Raw genomic sequence first — 21916 nt, forward strand, 5'->3', positions numbered from 1 at the left:
CTAGGCCCTCTCACTAAATAGAACTTGAACATACCCATGTACATACAAACACACATACATACAATATACCTTATGCACCTGTATTTATTTCCATATGCATCTTAAATTACTTTTCATGCCAGATCTCTGAGTTAAAGCTTTAGGAAGGTAAACCATATTTATCCCATAACTAGTCTGACCTGCCCCCAAACTCAGCTGTACCCTTGTGTGTGCAGCAAAGATTAGACTCTCAGAAGACACAAATATTAATTCTACTGCTGCAATCCTTACCTGTAGTGGAGAGGCCAGAGAACCTAGGCCTATGATATTGGAAGGCAAAGTGATCAGTCAACAAATAATATCTGTTTGCGTCAAATATTGATAGGGACAGAAATAGAATGTTGGGGAACCAGCTAGAATTGTAAGAAATATTAATCATGCTCTGTTAAATGTGATTGTTTTTTCTGATTAAAGAAGGCTGCTGGCAGCTGCACTTGGGTCCTGGGAACTCACCTGGAAATGCATCTCATCCTCCCATTTGGAGCTGCCTATTATCATGGAAAGATTAACAACTTTGCTGCAGAAACCAGAATTGCCAAACCTTGGAAGACCCCCAGCCCTTGCATATCACTAAGCCCTTTGAAGATCCCCAGCTCTCTGCTTACCTGTTAACTGCCCATTTGGCATACTCTTTGGCTACTTCCCAATGTAATCTTTTGTCCTTTTTACCCAATATAAGCAGCTGGCTTATGGGGGTGGTGGGCGTGCAGAGCAGATTTTTGTGGATGATCGCTGCTCTCCCCATACTGCTGGCAGTATTGGAATTGTGAATGAAAGGGGCCACATGCTAACCTGACAAGCTCAAGGAAGACCTGCATGGCAGTCTTGCAAACTCAGAGACCTAAAGTAACCACAAAGAATGGTCTGAAATTAAACTAAAAGCAGTTATGGTGTGTAGTTACATCCTAGGTTGGTTTCTTCACTGACAAGGTCAACCTTTACCTTAACTGAGCCTATCTGTCTTTTTGCATCTATAATAATATACCCTCAAAATGTTTGGGTAACTTGTAACTTCCCTTTTTCTGAACCCCTTGGGGCACAACCTAATGTGCTGGGCGCCAGGACACATACCACATATTCCTTCATTATTATCATGTTAATTGTTCCTGCACCCACCTAAGTATGTGTCTATCATTTTATTTTATATCCAATCCCAGGGGTTCCCCCGCTTTGCTTTCTCAGGCCTCTCTACTCTATCACCAGTGGATTTCATGTAACCCACCCATGTCCCTTCCTTTGATTGCAATGTATAAATATAAATGTAACCCGCCATTTGAGGTTCTGCTTCCTGGCATATGTCGACAGTTTGGCTCAAATAAACTCACAAAAATTCTTTATAGGTTTCAATGGTTATTTTTACATTAACAGAATAAATGCTCATATATGATTCAACCCCGCCTCTGCTTAATTGACTCAAGTAGTGACATGCAGTATGGATCCATTGATTGTCCAGTTATAGCATGTCTATGTTACACTTATCCTTCTGGCAAATATAGAGAGACAGGTTCCAGATTTACCCTCCCACCTAAAACAACTAAAAAACTAAACAATTAAATTTAAAAATTGGATTATTTATGACACATCCATTTTCAATACAGTGAATATCATGTAATGAAGAACAGTGATCCCTGAGAGAACAGATGTTAAATATTTTGATTTAATATAAATTTATCTCATATAGTAGTTGTAAGAAAAAGTAACTATTTTGTACTGTAAATACTGAATCAATGTCTACAGATATTATTATACACATAGAAATGTTATTTCTAAGTAGCTAACTGGCCCATAATACTCCCTAGCCATCTTACTCCTGCTTAAGACTATAAGTCATTACAGTAAGACTACAATTTATCCCCAGATTGCTAAATATGTACCATCAGATATTATACAGTTTGAAAGAAATGAAAACATAGCATCTTGACTCTCTTGCCTCTGTAACTCCCTTGGGGAGAAGGTAAACAGAAGATGACAGAGCTTAGCAAAGAAAGAGACTGAAGATAATTTCTGCCAGAAGCCTTATAGAATGGTTCACTATGAGGTGTAGCTATAAGAGAAAGAATCAGTTGTCCAGAATTTTAAAATCCCCATATCTTTAAAATGTATTACCAAATGAGCACTTACAGCAGTTTTATATGCAGCTTCAATGTAAAACACAAGGTTCTGGATGAAATTGACTTCATCTAGGCTGTGGATGATATGAAGTCCTGAGGAAAAAGAGAATAAAGACATAGAGCTGGTCAATGTGATACTGTTATAATTAATGCAGTTATTAATTAATTAACAGGAAAGGAGCACAGGGAAGGCTGGATAATATGGACATGCCATTTGTGCCAGAAAGCTATCGCTTAAAACTCTCCAGGTCTGTTCCCCACAAATCCTGGGGGAAGGGACTGGACAAAGAAAGAATAGAGGCATACCCAGTAAAGTCTAAATGACAGAGAGGGTGCTTGATTGTCAGTAATACCTGGGAACAGGGCATCAGCCAGAATAGGTGTGTAGGCATGGCCACTGAAAGCAAGGGAAGATTTTATATTTAACCTCCTAAACAAAGGGGTTTCCTCTTGCTCTCTCTTCCTTGTTGATAGTGTCTTGACTCCTGGCTTGTGGGACTCTCAGGCTCTGCACTTGTCCACATGGCCCATAGCCATGGGGTTCCTAGACACAATGGACTAATGAATGGACTTGAACTAGCCCCGTGGTCAGCAAATTGTGGCTCGCGAGCCACATGCTTCTCTTTGGTCCCTTGAGTGTGGCTCTTCCACAAAATACCACAGCCTGGGTGAGTCTATTTTGAAGAAGTGGCGTTAGAAGACGTTTAAGTTTAAAAAAGTTGGCTCTCAAAAGAAATTTCAATCGTTGTACTGTTGATATTTGGCTCTGTTGACTAATGAGTTTGCTGAACACTGAACTAGCCTGATATTACAGTGGACTCAACTCCACTATGGAACAGAAACTCTGGACACTGGCTTTGATTTTCGCTCTGCTGGAGCCCCAGATACACAACTTCAAGGACTGGTTTAAGGGAAATGGTACTTTGGAAACGGAGGGATATAAATCCACGCAAATAAAAATCACTCATTCTCCCATGCAAGTCTTAGAAAATTCTTTTTCTCATCTTATATAATAAAGAGGTAATATGCAAATTGACCGTCACTCCAACACACAAGATGGCCACCCCCATGTGGTCAAAGATGGCTGCCCCCATGTGGACATAAGATGGCCACCACAAAATGGCCACCACAAGATGGCCAGCAGGGTAGGGGAGTTGTAGGCGATCAGGCCAGCAGGGGAGGGCCGTTGAGAGGGACCAGGCCTGAAAGGGAGGGCAGTTGGGGGTGATCAGGCCAGCAGGGGAGGGCAGTTAGGGGTGACCGGCCAGCAGAGGAAGGCAGTTGGGGGTGATGAGGCCTGCAGGGGAGGGCAGTTGGGGATGACCAGGCCTGCAGGGAAGGACAGTTGAGGAGGTACCAGGCCTGCAGGGGAGGGCAGTTGGGGGGGACCAGGTCAGAAGGGGAGGGCAGTTAGGGGCAACCAGGCCTGCAGGGGAGGGCAGTTAGGGGCAACCAGGCCTGCAGGGGAGGGCAGTTGGGAGCGACCAGGCCTGCAGGGAAGGACAGTTGAGGAGGGACCAGGCCTGCAGGGGAGGGGAGTTAGGGGGGACCAGGCCTGCAGGGGAGGGCAGTTAGGGGCAACCAGACCAGAAGGGGAGGGAAGTTGGAGGGGACCAGGACAACAGTGGAGGGCAGTTGTGGACAATCAGGCCTGCAGGGGAGGGCAGTTGAGGGGTGACCATACCAGCAGGGGAGGGCAGTTAGGGGCAATTGGGCCAGCAGAGGAGCAGTTAGGCATTGATCAGGCTGGCAGCGAAGTGGTTAGGGGCAATCAGGCAGGCAGGCAGGCGAGCGGTTGAGAGCAAGCAGTCCTGGATTGTGAGAGGGATGTCCAACTGCCTGTTTAGCCAAGGGATCCCAGATTGAAGAGGATGCAGGCTGGGCTGAGGGACCCCCCTATGCACGAATTTCATGCACCAGGCCTCTAGTGATGTCATAAGAACCTGAGCCCCAGCACCCAGTGGGGAAAGGGATCCCCTACTTTCACCAGTGGACACTCTACTTCCACTGATAACAAATGACCACTATAGGCTTTACAGGCAGCCATAATGACTAAATGACCCCACTACTCCCAAGTAATCCTACTTTTCTTAGGTACTTTGATTCTTAAACCATAAATATATCACAGATCAGTCTTAGGCTAGTCTTCAACTAAGTGAGATACCAGCAGATTTTAACATGGGAGAATTTTAACTATTATTTGTAGGTATTAATAGGAAGTCTTAGACTCCTGATTCTATAGGTAACTAATTTATAGTGTCCTTAAATATACAAACCTAGGCATCTGGAAAAAGATAAATCATAAAAGAATTGGAAAGAATCTAAATACTGAGCAAGAAGTAGATAAACATTATGATTCTAAGGAAAACTTAAAACTATATTTTTTGAGTGATAATGAGAATTGATCTAAATATAAGCTATACAAAGATAGTATATCTATCTATATAATAGAGGAATATGCAAATTAGCCAGGACGCCATAACGTCATGACCGAACAGCAGGAACCTGAGGCTGTATGGCACCTGGCCAGGGCAAGAGACCTCAGGCCACACCCCCTGCCCCACAGGGCTTGACAAGGGACCTCAGGCCATGCCCCCCACCCAGCACTGCTGGCAGAACACATTTGAATACACAGAGGTGAAATGAGGTAAGGCAGGGCAAAGCCCAAGATGGCAGTTTTATATAAAGCAAACTAAAACATTCAGGGCTCCAGAAATGAGGTCAACTAAATGGTCTACTCCACTTAGATTGACTTACACTCACCTAAAATTAAGCCTCAATCCCCCTCATTTTTAAAAATCACGTTATTGAGATATAATTCACATACAATACAATTCATCCATTTCAAGTATGTAGTTTAATAATTTTAGGGTATGCAGTATTCTGCAACCATCACCATAATTTAAGAACATTTTAATTACCCCCAAAAGAAACTCATTAGCAGTCACTCCCCATTTCCCTTCAACAATCACATCCAACTAAGCAATCACTAATCTACTTTATGTCTCTGGACATTCATATAAATGCAATCGTACAATATGTCTGGGTTCTTTTACTTAGCATGTTTTCAAGATTCATCTATGTAGTAGCATATATCAGTACTTCATTGCATTTTATTGCTAAACATACTGTCTACTGTGTGGATGTATCACATTTTATTTATGCAATAATTACTTGATGGGTATTTACTTTTAATTTTTTTTGCTATCCTATATAATAAAGAGGGATTATGCAAATTGACCATCATTCCACGACAAAGATGGAGGCGCCCACAGCGGGAGGCAGGGGTTTCTGTAACACAAGATGGCCACACCCACAGTTGAGTCCGAGTTCCCCTAATGAGCCTTAACAAGCAATCAGCAGGGACCTGAGGCTGTACCCCTGCCCCCATGGGCCTTGACAGGGGCCCTCAGGCCATGCCCCCACCCTGGTGCCAGGCCGGGGGACCTCAGGCCACAACCCCCTCCCAGCAGAGCTTGATGGGGGATCTCAGGCCACAACCCCCGCCTGGCAGGGCTTGACAGGGACCTCAGGCCATGCCCCCTGCCCCAGTGCCAGGCCAGGGAACCTGAGGCCGTGCCCCCCTCCCCGGCACCAGGCTGGGGGACCTCAGGCTGTGCCCTCCACCCGATGGGGCTTGATGGAGGACCTCAGGCCACGCCCCCCACCCCGGCACCGGGCCAGGGGACCTGAGGCTGCACCCCCCGCCCTAGCGCCAGGCTGGGAGACCTGAGGCCGTGTCCCCTGCCCAGAGGGACTTGACGGGGGACCTCAAGATGCACCTCCCTGCCCCAGTGCTGGGCTGGGGAACCTCAGGCTGCTCCCTTCACCTCGGGCGGGGGGACCTCAGGCCATGCCCCCTGCCCAGCAGGGCTTGACGGGGGACCTGAAGCTGCACCCCCCGCCTGGCAGGGCTTGACAGGGGATCTCAGGCTGTGTTCTCCACCCGGCTGGGCTTGAGAGGGGACCTCAAGGCACGCCCCCCATCCCAGCCCAGGCTGGGGGACCTCAGGCCACGCCCCCCACCCAGGCACCAGGCCAGGGGACCTGAGGCTTCACCCCCCGCCTGGCGGGGCTTGACAAGGGTGGGACCGGCTGGGTCTGGATCTAGCCCAATGCGGGGCAGGAGGGGGCTGGCCGGGTCTGGGTCTCGTGCAATTTTGAGGCACACGTGGGTGGGCGGGGATTTGACTCTGCGTCCCGTGGTTCGCCCCAGACTCTGACAGGAGGAAGATTTTCATATACATTTTACTAATTTTCTTTAATCTCTGACACTTCTATTATAAAGGGCAAATAGCAATATTAAAATATTTCCTCTAATTAATCCCCTTTTAATGTACACGAATTTCATGCACCAGGCCACTAGTTATAAATAATACTATAATGAACACTCAGGTATATGCACAAACTTTTGAGTGAATGTTTACATTTCTATTGGGTATATACCTAATATAGAAATTGATATACCATATGGTAACCCTCTTTATCATTTTGAAAACTGAGATTATTTCACATAGTGGCTGCACCATTTTAACATTTCCAACAACAATGTATGAGGGTTTAATTTTCTCCATATCCTCAGCAACACTTCTTATTTTCCAACTTTCTGATTATAGCCAACCTAGTGGGTGTACCATGGTATCTCATTACATTTTTTTCTCAATAGCTTTATTAAATTTGGGGGATGAAATTGGTTAATAGGATCATATAGGTTTCATGTGTAAATTAATGTTACGTGATCTGCATATTGCATTGTGTGCCTACCATCCAAAGGCAACCCATCTTATCTCACCATATATTAGGCCCCTGCCACCCCCCAACCCCTTCCCTCTAACAACCACCACACTGCTGTCTGTGTCTAGGAGTTTCAGTTTTATATCCCACATATGGGCGAAATCTTATGGTTCTTAAATTTTTCTGACTTATTTAACTTAGCATAATATTCTTTTTTTTAATATATTTTATTGATTTTTTACAGAGAGGAAGGGAGAGGGATAGAGAGTTAGAAACATCGATGAGAGAGAAACATCGATCAGCTGCCTCCTGCACACCTCCCACTGGGGATGTGCCCGCAACCAAGGTACGTGCCCTTGACCGGAATCGAACCCACAACCCTTCAGTCTGCAGGCCGACGCTCTATCCACTGAGCCAAACCGGTTTTGGATAGCATAATATTCTTAAGGTCTATCCATGTTGTCTCAAATGGCAACATTTCATCTTTTCTTATGGCTCAGTAGTATTCCATTGTATATATGTACCACATCTTCTTTATTCAATCCTCTATCAAAGGACACATTGGTTGTTTCCCTATCTTGGCCACCATGAATAATGCTGCAAAGAACATAAGAGTGTATATATCTTTACAAATAAATGTTTTTAAGTAGATACCCATAACAGAGATTGCTGGGTCATATGGTAACCCTATTGTTAATTTTTTTTAGGAACTGGCAGGGTGTTTTCCATAGTGGCTGTACCAGTCTACATTCCCACCAGTAGTGAATGAGAGTTCCCTTTATTCCACAACCTCTCTAACACTTGTTATTACTTGTATTGTTGATAATAGACATTATAACAGGTGTGAGGTGGTATCGCAGTGTAGTTTTGACTTGCATTTCCCTAATTGCTAGTGAGGTTGAACATCTTTTCATATATCTATTGGCTGTTCATATGTCTTCTTGGAAGAGGTATCTGTTCAGGTCTTCTGTCCATTTTTAATTGGATTGTTTGTTTGATTGCTGTTGATTTTGTGAGTTCTTTATATATTTTGAATATTAAACATTTGTTGGAGCTACTGTTTGGAAATATCATCTTCTATTTGGTTGGTTGCCTCTTTGTTTTGTTATCAGTTTCTTTTGCTGTGCAGAAGCTTTTTACTTTGATATAGTCCCATTCATTTATTTTTGCCACTACTTTCATTATCTTTGGGGTCAAGTTCATAAAATGTTGTCTATGACCAAAGTCCATAAGTTTATTACATATGTATACTTCTATGTAATTTGTTTCAGATCTTATATTTAGGTCTTTGATGATGTGTTTTGAATTAATTTTTGTGCATGGGTACAAACAGTAATCTAGTTTCATTATTTTGCATGTGGATTTTCAATTTATTGAAAAGGGTTTCTTTTCCCCATTGTGTGCTTCTGGGTCCTTTGTTGAAAATTATCTGCCCATATACATGTGTTTTTATATCTGGGTTCTCAATTCTGTTCCATTGATCTATGTGTCTTGCCACAACCTTTTAAAGCAAGGTTTCAGAATTTGGAGACGGGGCCACACACAAGTGGATATACTAGATAAGAAATATAAATTTGGAAGGCATTGGGGGAACCAGGCAGAGACCTACTCTCTAGTGGAGTGGCTCCCTGAATCTCCTGACCCATGGCTTTTTATTTACTGGAATATACATTTGCCCTTTAGCAAAGCAAACACACATATCAAAGGTAAGGTTTGATAAACAGTAAAAGATTATCAGGTTAGGGGATTGCCCTGAGCCACCAATGTCTTGAAAGAACAATCAATGCACAGCTTTTAGCCCTTGCTAAAGCCCCAAGGTACATCAGCGTTCTGACAGATCTCTCTCATTTATTATGCTAACTACTTGTTGGTCTTTGCCTCCAGCATATCCCCCTTTTTGTTTTAATAATAAATTTAGAAAGGTGTATGCCATTCGCAGAGCTTGGGTCCTTTTAAGACTTTTAAATTCAATGAAAAGGATTGAGTTATTTCATGTCCTTTTAAAAATTGTTGTCAGGCATCTAAGGAACCAGTTTGTAGTAAGCTGCTTTCTAGTCCATCAGCTCTTTGAGTCCCCTTCCCAATCACTATCCCCTGTGACATGACAGCAATGATATTCCAGTTCTGGATGGTGGACAAATGGTGGGCAATGACAATTCAGGTCCGACCTTCTTTGACTTGGTCCAGGGCAACCTGTACTGATGCACAGCAGATGACTACTAACATGGGAAGGTGTCTTTCCCATCCCCCATCTCTGGACTGTTTCTCCTCCATCTCCTCAATGTGTTGCTTGGGGCTACTGCTATCTGGGGATGGAGTAGTTGTCTGTCTGCAGCCACAGGTACAGGGTGAGCAGTTCCTCTCTCAGATCCACTGTTGAAGTTTCTACACAGGCTTGGAGGAATTTTCTGGAAATACATAAGCATATCTTCGACCAAAGGTTAATAAAGAGACCCTGCCTTCCATAAACTAGACTTGGGATCTTTTCATTTTGCCAAAACATTTTCCTTTGGCTTATTCTGATACCAGTGTAATTCTATGAGTGTTTTGCCATCAGCATTAAAAGTGAAAAAATTTAAAGTAATTTTGGCTTGATGTAATTTACTTACAGGAGATTACTCTACTATCCCCCCTTTCTTTGTTTTAAATTGGGAACATGCAAGTGTGAGATTCCTTGAACTTATTGCATGATAAGCAGCTTTAGTATGAGATGAACCAACAGAAAAAATAGTTAATGCCCCAGGAATAGGTTCCTGCTTAGTACAATTAAGTTCCCTTGAATAGTCACTTATTTCAGTTTGCCAGTTTATATCAGTCTGAAATAAGGCTTATTTTCTAGCTTTATTTGCCCTTGGGTGTGGACAGTAAATGACATTAATTGAATTTCTGCTATCAGTCTTTGAGTATATTGACATAAGCTTTGTTTAGGGAGGCAAAATGCAAATAATTTACTTTTCTTTTTGAGGCCTAATACATTGATTTTTAATTATAGTTTTCTAGATATTTGAAGGGAATCTCCTGTTTTTGTTTTTTCCTTTCAGACTAATTTCTAGGCCACATATATGGAGTTTCTTTAAAAAAATTTTTTTTCTTTTAAACAGAGCAACAAACTTGGTTGCTTTTTGGATGCTGGCCAATACTGCCATGCATACATATTAAGTAAAAGTAACTATCTTTTTACTTATGGTGTCTTATTAATGATGAATTTAATGCTTGAATAATAACCTTTAGTTTACTTTGTAAATAGTAGTGAAAGAGATTTTAAAATTTCTCCTTTTTATTAAGCTTAAAATTTACTTTTAAACAGTATTCTTTTTGGCTAGTGCTCATTTGCATACATATGCAAATTTCTACTTTGGACTTTGTTAAGATCCAATCTATCTAATAATAGGATAATATGCAAATTGGTTGGGATGCTGTCACATAACGACCGATCAGCAAGCTGCGTCCCTGCCCCATGCTCAGGCAGCTGCAAGGCTCAGGGTAGGTAAGATAGGATATGATAGGGGTGGATAAGAAAGGAGAGGGAGAGGAAGGCAGGCCTGCATGCAGACACAGCAAGGGTAAACAGAAATACAGAAAGGAAACAAGAAAAAGATGCAGGAATGGAAAAGGGAAGGAAACTTGGGGCTGCACACGGGGGGTGGGGTGGGGGCAGAGCAGGTACACCTGGCAAGGGGCAGGGCTCAGGGAGCATGGAGTGGGGAGCCCCACCCAGATGCAGGAGGAGGGCAGTGGCCCCCAGCACGGGCCATTGGCAGGTAGGCACCCGGGTGTCCTGGGATGGAGGGGTGGATAGTCCAAGGCCTTCTGGGTGGAGGTGCTTGGAGGACAGTGGCAGGGAGGCCAGGGAAGGGGGGGTGGCAAAGGACTGGCCAGGGCTGAGCACTGGACTGAGGGTTAATGCCCTCCAAATGGAAGCTTTAATATCAAAGTGCGATCAGGCAGGGCTGGAAGCAGGTCTTAGAGAGGAAAGGGGAAGGTCTAAAAGAGAAACCAGTGAATATGGTGGGGGATAGGGGGTAATAAAAGGTTAGGAGGGAGGGAAGCAGGGTTCAGGCTCACAAGGGAAAGGCGAATGGGGGGAGTGGGGGAGGAATAAGAAGGAGACAGACACGGGGAATGAAGGGAGAGGAGGGAGGGGGAGGGATGGATAGGGGCCACAGGAGGTTCAAAAGGAAGGAGGGAAAGAAAGCAGGAAAGAGAAGGATGCTAAAATGGGGTGAGGCCAGGAAAATAGTTAAATAAAAAGAAGAAACAGAATGTGAGAGTGAGGGGAGTTTAAAAGGAGGAGTTAGTAGGAAAATTAAGTACAGGGTGATTTTTTAAAAATTTAGTGGGACATTCCCTGAGGGCTCCTGGACTGTGAAAGGGCACAGGCTTGGCTGAGGACCCCCGTACACAAATTTTGTACACCAGACCTCTAGTTACTTATAAAAATATTGGCTTCTCATAAAACTGAATTTATATGAGACCTTGATTATATTGTAAAAAGCTAATTCATTAAGTAAAGTATGCACCTTCATTGAAAAAGTAAAGTAAGCAAACTTATGTATATGACCTATGAAGTACAGATGCCACCCTACCCCCTTAGCCTATTTAAAGAGCAGACTGCCTGAGGGTTTCTTGAACTTCCGATGCTGAATAATCTGGTTTTGCTTAAAAGTATTCAGTAACTTTGTTCTGCCCTCCCTTAGAGGTTGAAATCTTTATAACATTTAAAATACATGTATATAAATAAAATATACTTATTAATTTTATTTGGCAAATATTTCCACATGATTTCAAGTATATTAGATCGGTCTAATTTAGTTCAAAACTATTTCCTTTAAGAAGAGAGAATAAATACTTGAAACATTCCAGGGCCCTTGAAATGTTCCAAGGCTATCTCTCAAAGTCTTGAAATTTAACTTGGAAAGACCATCAAATATACATAACCCAAATATTGTATTATATATTTGTAATTATTCTAAAAGATATCAATTAAATTTAAACTGGTTTTAATATTAAAAATTTGGTATTAATCCTTTCTTTAATTAAACTATATAAAATATTATATCCTAGGTTGAAATTTTACTACATGTAGTATACATAATAACTACAATATATTTTGAAATACTAATTTCTCCAGAGAAAATATAAGAATTACTTTATTCAAAATTAAATTTCTATACTATATGTATTTTTATCACAACTATATAATTTCTCCCAACTTAATTTGAACTTTAAACTTTAGAAGTTTTAAATTTTATGTGGCAAGTTAAATACTTAGCATTTCTTAGAATAGTAATACCTTCACATTTTTAAGGATATATTTCAAATAAAAATAAGACATATTTAATTAATAGATTCAATTCTGTCCTGTAGATTTTTCATATGAGGTAAACTCAGATTAATATTTCAGTATTTTGTTATTTCAAAATACCTAGATATTTAATAAATTTTTTACTATTTAATTCAGTAAACTCCAAAGCTTTAAGTTGCCAAAGACATTGGAAGCAGGCCTGTAGCTGTTTGAATGTAAAATCGCCACATTCTTCCTTAGAGATAACATCTAAGGTTACGGCTGCAGGAAATGAGACCAGCCCCCTCCTCCATCAGAAAGCACAGCCAGTCTCCCCCGGGGCGATTGGACCCCCACTATCAATATACCTAGAGTTATCACTGAAAAGCTCCACCACAAATCCTTCATTTTAGTTACATCTATTTATCCATGTTTCAACAATTTTGAGATTTTAAAGCCAATTATTATTATCCAAGGCATTTTCCTTGGCAAATTCTGTAACAGAGATAACTTACTGCCTGTGAGGAATGCGGTCTATTAATATTCAAAAACTACCCTTTATTATGGAAACACTAATCTTGTTGCCTAAATCCAGCCTGTATATTTTCCTTGTGTCATTTTCACCATCATTCAGAGAAAAAACACTCTTGGGTTTATTCTATAACATCCATGAAGAGATGGAGCTCAGTCTAAGAGCCATCCAAAATCAGATGGGGCATGCCATCTCTTAATCTAGCCCAGTGGTCGGCAAACTGCGGCTCTGTTGACTAATGAGTTTGCTGACCACTGCCTTCGGGAAAAACACTTAAAAAACATTTTAATAATGTACTAATGTCTTTAACCTGAAGTCAAAACTTCTGGGTAAGGGTAATGCCTTACGCAGGGTCGGCAAACTCATTAGTCAAAGGAGCAGCAAACCGCGGCTTGTGAGCTGCATGTGGCTCGCGAGCCGCAGTTTGCCGACCACTGATCTAGCCCCTTTCTATTCACAAGTACAGAAATCCCAGATGTATCCCTAAATTCTGCCAAATTTTAAATGACAGACTGGGAAATAAAAACATGGTGAAAATGAGAATTTTAATAGTACTCTTGAGAGTGGGCATCCATTTTACAGGACCACCAAAAAACCTAGTAATTAATGGGCTGGGGATATTTTTCTTTAGTTACTTCCCTTTGTCTCCTAGGACATGTACCATCGGCCACATGTCTCCCCACCTCCACATCCTGTTTGCTCTGGGGAAATTCAGTAAATGGCCTGGCCATCTAGATTTCTTTTCTTATTAAATTAAAGGCATACTTAATAGACTAACAATAAACAACAAAGACAGATAAAACTACAATCAACAGAACACATAGAGAAGACTTAATAAATCAAAATTCTTTTCCTGGATCTTTCTCTCCATAGCATTGACTAGCCTTTAAAGTTATTTTAGCTAAAATCTGCCTGTCCCAAGGCGTCATATGGTAATTTTCAGACAAAGCATTAAAGAGTCCCCCTGCGAGAAGACTGGCAGCTCCACCCTCTCCAGCCGTTGAGCTTCTCCACACCAGAGGCGGAGGATCCAGCGAGGCCTTTTTAGTTATTACAGACTTTTGATCCCCAACACGAATTAGGCATTTTGCAATTTTAACAAGATGACAAGGGTACTTGTTTTCCTTGAGCCTCATTTAAGAGAGTACCCTTTGACATTTCAATTTCTCTATCCTTGAGCATACAAGCTAAAAATTTGCAATGATATTTTTGCCCTTTAATCAAATTCTTCCCCATTATAGCCTGGCTTGAAACAAAAGACGTCCTCGCCCACTTTGGATCGCGACTTCCAAAACTTGGTGTGAACTTTGTGTGCAGTGAATCTTCCCCACCTTTTTCTTGGTGATCCCCACCTTTACCAGTGAATTTCCTTTTTTCATTCAGGTGAATATTCTCCAGGTGTCCTTTTTTGGGTGCTAGAAATGCCGCAACCTTGTGCAGCAAGGATTCAGAATCTGGAGAAAGGGCCATGTGCAAATGGATATACTAGATAAGAAATATAAATTTGGAAGGCATTGGGGGAGCCAGGCAGAGACCTACTCTCTAGTGGAGTGGCTCCCTGAATCTCTGATATCACTAATTCTTTCCTCCATCTGGTTGGCTCTGTTTCCTATGCTCAGTTCACTCCTGATCTCCTAAACTGAATGCTTTATTTCCAGGTTTTCTATTTGATTCTTTTTTTAAAGTTTCAATATCTTTGGTAAAGTACTCCTTTTGTTCATTAATTTACTCTCTAAGTGCATAAAATTGCCTGTCAGTATCTTCTTGTAACTCACTGAGTATTTTTAGAACTGCAATGTTGAATTCTCTGTAATTTATATCACATATTTCCATGTGTTCCAGTTTGTTTTCTGGAGATTTTTCATTTTCTTTAATTCCTTCTCAGTGGACCCATGGCTTTTTATTTACTGGAATATACGTTTGTCCTTTAGCAAAGCAAACACACACATCAAAGTAAGGTTTGATAAATGGTAAAAGATTATCAGGTTAGGGGATTGCCCTAAGCCACCATTGTCTCGAAAGAACAATTGGTGCATAGCTTTTAGCCCTTGCTAAAGCCCTAAGGTCCATCAGCCTTCTGACAGACCTCTCACATTTATTATGCTAACTACTTGTTGGTCTTTGCCTCCAGCAGTGTCTGTTTTTCTGCCAATACCATTCTTTTTTGATTATCATAGCCCTGTATTGTAATTAAAGTCAGGTAGTGTGATACCTCTGACTTCATTCTTTTTTCTCAGAATTACTTTGGTTTTTGGGGATCTTTTGTGGTTCCATTTAAATCTGATAAATTTTTTATCCTACTTCTTAAAAATGACATTGGCATTTTGATGGGGATTGCATTAAATCGTATACTGCTTTGGGGAATATGGCCATTTTAACTATGTTGATTCTTCCAATCCATAAATACGGAATATCTTTCCATTTCATTGTGTCTTTTTCAACTTCTTTTAAAAATGCTTTGTATGTATTTCACATCCATTGTTTATTCCTAGGTATTTTGTTGTTGTTGTTGTTGCAATTGCAAAAGGAATTGTGTGGTTGTTTTTTTCATTTGTTTTTCTGATGTTTCATTGTTAGCAGGAAGGCAGTGGATTTTGGTACATTCATTGTATATCCTGCAACTTTACTATATCCCTTTATTGTTTCTAAATTACATGGTGGAGTTTTTAGGATTTTCTATATAGAGAATTATGTCACCTGTAAAAATTGATACCTTTACTTTTTCCTTCCAGATTTGGATGCCTTTTCTTTCTTTCTCTTGCCTTACTGCTCTAACTAGGACTTTTACAACTATGTTCAATAACAGTGATGAGAGTGGGCATCCTTGTCTTGTTACTGATTACAAAGGAAAATCTTTCAGCTTTTTGCAATTGAGTATGATATTGGCTGAGGATCTGTCATATATGTTCTTTATTATGTTGAGGTACTTTCCTTCTATTCCTAATTTATTGAGTGCTTTAATCATAAATGGATGTTGAATCTTATTAAATGCTTTTCTGCACCTACTGGTAAGATCATATGATTTTTATCCTTTCTTTTGTTAATGTGGTGTATTATATTGGTTGATTTGCAAATGTTCAACCATCCTTGTGACACGGGAATGAATCCCACATGATTGTGATGTATTATTTTTTGATGTATTGTTGTATTCTAGTTACTAATATTTTGTTAGGATTTTTGCATCTGTATTTATCAGAGATATTGGTCTGTAGTTTTCTTATTCTGTTATTCTTGCCAGGTTTTGGTATCAGAGTTATGTTGGCCTCATAAAATGTGTTAGGAAGTATTGTCTCTTCTCAATTTTCTGAAAGAGTTTGAGAAGGATAGGTTTTAAATCTTCTTTGAATGTTTGGTAGAATTCACCGGTGAAGCCATCTGGTCCTTGACTTTTATTTTGGGAGATATTTTTGATGGTTTTTCAATTTCCTCATTACTGATTGGTCTATTTAGGTTTTCCAATTCTTCGATATTTACTCTAGGAATGTTATATATTTCTAGGAACTTCTCCATTTCTTTTAGGTTGTTGAATTTTGTGGCATATACTTTTTCATAGTATTCTTGAATGATCCTTTGTATATCTGTGATGTCTGTGGTGGCTTCTACACTTTCATTTCTGATTTTGTTTATATGGGTCTGCTCTCTTTTTCCCTTTGAATTTAGCCAGGGGGTTGTCTATTTTATTAATCTATTCAGAGAAGCAGCTCTTTGTTTTAATTTTTTCTTTAGTCTTTTTGTTCTCTATTTCATTCAGTTCTGCTCTAATTTTTATTATTTCTTTTCTTCTGCTGACTTTTGGGGTTTTTTGTTCTTCTTTTTCCAGTACCTTAGTTGTTCATTTAGGATTTCTCTTGTTTCTTGAGATAGGCCTGTAATGATATAAACTTCCCTCTTTTTTTAAAAAAAAACAAAAAACATTTTATTGATTTTTGACAGAGAAGAAGGGAGAGGGATAGAGAGTTAGAAACATCGATGAGAGAGAAACATCGATCAGCTGCCTCTTGCACAGCTCCTACTGGGGATGTGCCCGCAACCAAGGTACATGCCTTTGACCAGAATCGAACCTGGGACCCTTGAGTCCGCAGGCCGACGCTCTATCCACTGAATCAAACCGGTTAGGGCAAAACTTCCCTCTTATTACTGCTTTTGCTGCATCCCAGAAGTTTTGATGTGTTGTATTGTAATTCTCATTTGTCTCTATATATCTTTTGATCTCATCTTTTATTTCTTCGTTGACTCAGTCATTTTTTAGTAGTATGTTGTTTAATCTCCACATATTTGTGTGTTTCTTTACCTCCTTTTTGCATAATTTCATGGCACTGTGATCAGATAATATACTTGGTATAATTTCAATCTTCTTGAATTTGTTAATGCTAGTCTTTTGACCCAACATGTGATCTATCCTTAAGAATGTTCCATGGTACAGAAAAATGTGTAATCTGATGTTCTTGGATGAAAGGTTCTGTAAATGTCCACTACGTCCATTTGGTCTATTGTGTCACTTATGACAATGTCTTTATTGATTTTCTGATTGGATATCTACCTAGAACTGTCAAAGGAGTATTAAGTTCCACAACTATAATTGTGTTTTGATCAGTTTCTCCCTTTATTTCTGTGAGTTGTTTTATATATTTATATATTTCAGTACTCTTTAGTTCGGTGCATATATATTGTGTTAGGTTTTCTTGATGTAGTATCCCCTTTATCATTATAAAGTGTCTATCTTTGTCTCTTGTTATCTTGAAATCGGATATAAGTATGGCTATACCTCCTTTTCTGTGCATGTTATTTGCTTAGAAAATCATTTTTCACCCTTTTACTTTGAATCTACCTTTGTCTTTGCAGCTTAGATGTGTCTCTTGTAAGCAGCATATGGGTGTGTTTTGTTTTTGATCCACACTGCTACCCAGTGCCTCTTCATTGGTGAATTGAGACCATTTACATTTAGGATAATTATTGATTTATAAGGATTTCCTATAGCTATTTTACCTTTTGTTTTCTGCCTCCATTGATTGGTTCCTGTTCTGTGTGTTTCTGTCTGCTGTTTTTGTTTGGTGGTATCCCATACTTCTTTTCTGTTTCCTCTTTTTTCCAGGTATGAGTCTCAGTTTTGGGGTTTTTGTGTGTGGTTACATTAGCTTTATGAAAAAAGAAAGTTGCATATATACAATTGTGTGTGTGTGTTTTTTTTCTTTTTAGTGCAACTGATCTCCATCCTCCTTTGCCAAGTTAGACCTTTATCCCAATCCCTTTTATGTTTTTCTTGTTACAAATTATCCTTGTTTATGCTGTAAGTTTTGTGTTGATCTTACTCATAATGTTGTGACATTTTGCTTTTTTTTTTTCAGGTAGAATAACCCCTTTAAGTATTTCCTACAATGGAGGTTTTCTGTTTACAAATTCCCTCAGCTTCTGTGTTTTGGGGAATGTCTTTATTTCTCCTTGATATTGAAAGAATAATGTTGCTGGACATATTATTCTTGGCTGGTAATTTCTCTCTTTTAGTCATTTAAATATATGGTTCCACTCTCTTCTGGCTTATAGAGCTTCTGCTGAGAAGTTGGATGATATTCTGATGGGTTTTCCTTTGTAAGTCACTTCCTTCTTTTCCCTGACTGCTTTGAGAATTTTTTTCTTTGTCATTAATTTTTGACAGTTTAATACAATGTGCCTATGAGAAGGCCTTTTTGAATTAAAGTAATTAGGTATACTGCTTGCTTCTTGGATTCAAAGTTCTAGCTCTTTCCACAGGTTTGGGAAGTTCTCTTCAACTATTTGTGTGAATAGGCTTACTGTTCCCTTCTCCCTCTCTTCTCCTTCTGGTATGCCTATTATTCCTATATTGCTTTTTCTTATGTAGTCAAGTATCTCTTGTAGAGCTCTTTCTTTTTTGTGTTTTTATGCTCCAATCTTTCTCTTCTTCCCTCTGAGACATTTCTATATTCCTATCTTCGATATCACTAATTCTTTCCTCCATCTGGTTGGCTCTGTTTCCTATGCTCAGTTCACTCCTGATCTCCTAAACTGAATGCTTTATTTCCAGGTTTTCTATTTGATTCTTTTTTAAAGTTTCAATATCTTTGGTAAAGTACTCATTTTGTTCATTAATTTACTCTCTAAGTGCATAAAATTGCCTGTCAGTATCTTCTTGTAACTCACTGAGTATTTTTAGAACTGCAATGTTGAATTCTCTGTAATTTATATCACATATTTCCTTGTGTTCCAGTTTGTTTTCTGGAGATTTTTCATTTTCTTTCTGAGCTGCCACACTGCATTGCTTATTCATGGTATTTGATGGGCTTTTTCTCCATCTAGGCTTCTATGTGTTGCATTTTCTCTAGCAGATGTCAATAAAGAGGAATTCCTACTATTTTCCCAGAGATGGTACTGAATTACAAGTTTTTTAGGTCTGTGAAGTCCCAAAGCTGACCTTGCTGCACTGCTTGGGGGTGGGGTTTATTTTGCCCTCTCGGTAATGGCAACCCCGGACCTCCATAGGGTCCCCCAACAAGTGCCCCAATCATGGATCAGTCATAGAGGAAAATAGTGATTTTTCAGTAATGGTTCTCAGTTTGCAGATAATATGCTCTTCAACCCAATACCAAGGGCAACCGCAGGCGAGTTTGGGAGCCTAAGGGGCAGCAGGGCTCTGTGGCTGCATTTCTTTGTTTGGAACACTGACCACCAAACAGGTGACAGCCACAGCAGAACCCCTGCCTTGTGTCCTTGCCCCAGTCTCTTGGTTGGCTCAGCACGCCCTCCTGCTGGAGCGCCTATGGAGACTCTCTCTTCTTCCTTGACAAAGAAAGCTGCTTCCTCTCCTCTTAGGGCCAGGCCCACTGCAAGCTCCCAGCTGCAGATCTGTGTCTGTAGCCAGTTTGAGATCTCCACCTTTCTCGCCTCCCATGTTTTTTCCTGTTTGCCCACCTTTAGATACTTCAATGTGTGGATCTCTCAGGCACGCCTATAATTGACAGGGAATCCTTTGTTGAGTTATAGTTGATCAAGTTGTTGAAATTTCAGGAGGAAAGACCAAGAGAATCTCTTACACTGCCATTACTCTGACATCACTCTCTCATTAGGATTTGAATCTGCATTTTCTTAGTGATTAATGATGTTCAGTTTTTTTCATGTACTTATCAGTCTTTTGAATATCTTTAGAGAAATGTCAATTTGAATTATTTGCCCATTTTAAATTATCTTTTTATATTGAGATGTGAGGCTTCTTTTTATATTTTATTTTTTGTTAATTCTCACCCAAGGATATATTTTCATTGATTTTTAAGAGAGAGTGGAAGGGAGGGGGGAGACTGAGAGAAACATCAATGTGAGTGAGACATATAGATTGGTTGCCTCCTGCATGCGCCCAGACCAGGGCTGGGGATCAAGCCTGCAATCGAGGCATGTGCCCCCAACCAGAATCAAATTTGGGACCCTTCAATCCATGGGCCAACACTATTTCCACTGAGCCAAACCAGCTAGGGCAAGTTATTTATATATTTTATATACAAGTCCCTTATCAGATAAATAATTTGCAAATATATTCTATCATATTTTGGGTTGTTTTGGTTTTTTACCTTATTGCAAGATGTCCTGTAAAACACAAAAGTTCTTAATTTGAAAAATTCCAATTTATTTTTCCTTTAGTTGCTTATACTTTTTGTGTCATATCTAACAGGGCTTTGTCTAACCCAAGGTCAGGGAAGATTTACTCCTGTATTTTCCTAAGTGTTTGTTATGAACTAAATTGTGTCCCTTCCCCATCAAATTCGTTGAAGCTTTAACCATCAATGTGACTGTATTTGGAGATAAGGCTTTTAAGGAGGCAATTCAGTTTAAATGAGGTCACAAGGGTGAGGATCCAATAAAATAGGGACTGATATCCTTATAAGAGGAGACATCAGGGGTGCACCCACACAGAAGAAAAGGACATGTAATCACACCGCAGAGAAGGCAGCTTTTTGCAAACCAAGGCTAAGGAGCTCACCAGAAATCAGTCCTGCCAACATCTTGATATTGGATGTCCAGCCTCCAGAACTGAGAAAATTAATTTCTGTTATTTAAGCCACCAATTCTGTGGTATTCTGTTATGGAAGCCCTAGCAGATTAATAATTTTATAGTTTTCCTTTTACAAATATTTCAGTCTATGATTCATTTTTTAGTTATTTGTCTATGGTGTGAGGAAGAATTCCAATTTCATTCTTTTGTATGCAGATATCCAGTTTTCCTAGCACCAATTGTTGAGAAGACTATCATTCTCTATTGAATTATATTGGCACCCTTGTTAAAAATCAACTGACCATAGCCCTAACTGGTTTGGCTCAGTGGATAGAGTGTCGGCCTACAGACTGAAAGGTCCCAGGTTCAATTCCGGTCTAGGGCATGTACCTTGGTTGCGGGCACATCCCCAGTAGGAGCTGTGCAAGAGGCAGCTGATCGATGTTTCTCTCTCATCAATGTTTCTAATTCTCTTTCCTTCTCCCTTCCTTTCCGTAGAAAATCAATAAAATATATTTTTTAAAAAAAATCAATTGACCATAAATGATGGTTTAATTTTGGACTATCAAATCTGTTACTCTATATATTTATCACCACACTGTTTAAATTACTGTAGCTTTGTAATAAGTTTTGAAATAAAAAAGTGTCAATCATCCTATTTTGTTGTTCTTTTTCAAAAAATTTTTGGCCACTCTAAGTCCCTTAAATTTCCATTTGTATTTTTGGATCAGCTTGTCAATTTCTGTGGAGTCTTAAGACAGCTGGGATTTTTATAAAAATTCTGTTAAATCTATAGATCAATTTGGGGAATGTTGCCATTTTAATATGTCTTCTAATTCATGAACATTGGATGTCGTTTCATTTAATTAGATCTTTAATTTTTTCAACATTTTATAGATTTTAAAGTACAAGTTTTATACTATTTTGTTAAATTTATGCCTCAGTATTTCATTTTGATAATATTGTAAATAGAAATTATTTTCTTAATTTAATTTTTGGTTTATTTCTGGTATATAGAAATAAAATTGATTTTTGCAGATTGATATTTACCCAGTTACCTTCCTGAATTTGTATATTTAAGTGGATTCCTTAAGATTTCTATATATGAGACCTTATCATCTACTAATGTAGAGAGTTAAACTTCTTTCTTTATCTGATATATTTTATTTCTTTTTATTGCCTATTTGCCCCAGCCAAAACTGCCAGTAGACTTCTAAATA

General features: G+C 39.7%; 1 protein-coding gene across 8 annotated transcripts in view; it reads right to left on the reverse strand.

Annotated features, from left to right (window-relative positions):
- Positions 1-21916, reverse strand: part of PHKA1 (phosphorylase kinase regulatory subunit alpha 1) — a 349029-nt gene that overhangs the window by 269467 nt on the left and 57646 nt on the right. For all 8 annotated transcript variants that reach the window (XM_080653241.1, XM_080653240.1, XM_080653242.1 and 5 more), the window contains one exon: positions 2161-2243. In XM_080653241.1, coding sequence (XP_080509367.1) covers positions 2161-2243 — 83 coding nt within the window. The remainder of the gene's footprint in view (positions 1-2160; positions 2244-21916) is intronic.

The sequence above is a fragment of the Plecotus auritus genome, assembly GCF_963455305.1.
Source record: "Plecotus auritus genome assembly, chromosome: X".
In the NCBI taxonomy this organism is placed as follows: domain Eukaryota; kingdom Metazoa; phylum Chordata; class Mammalia; order Chiroptera; family Vespertilionidae; genus Plecotus; species Plecotus auritus.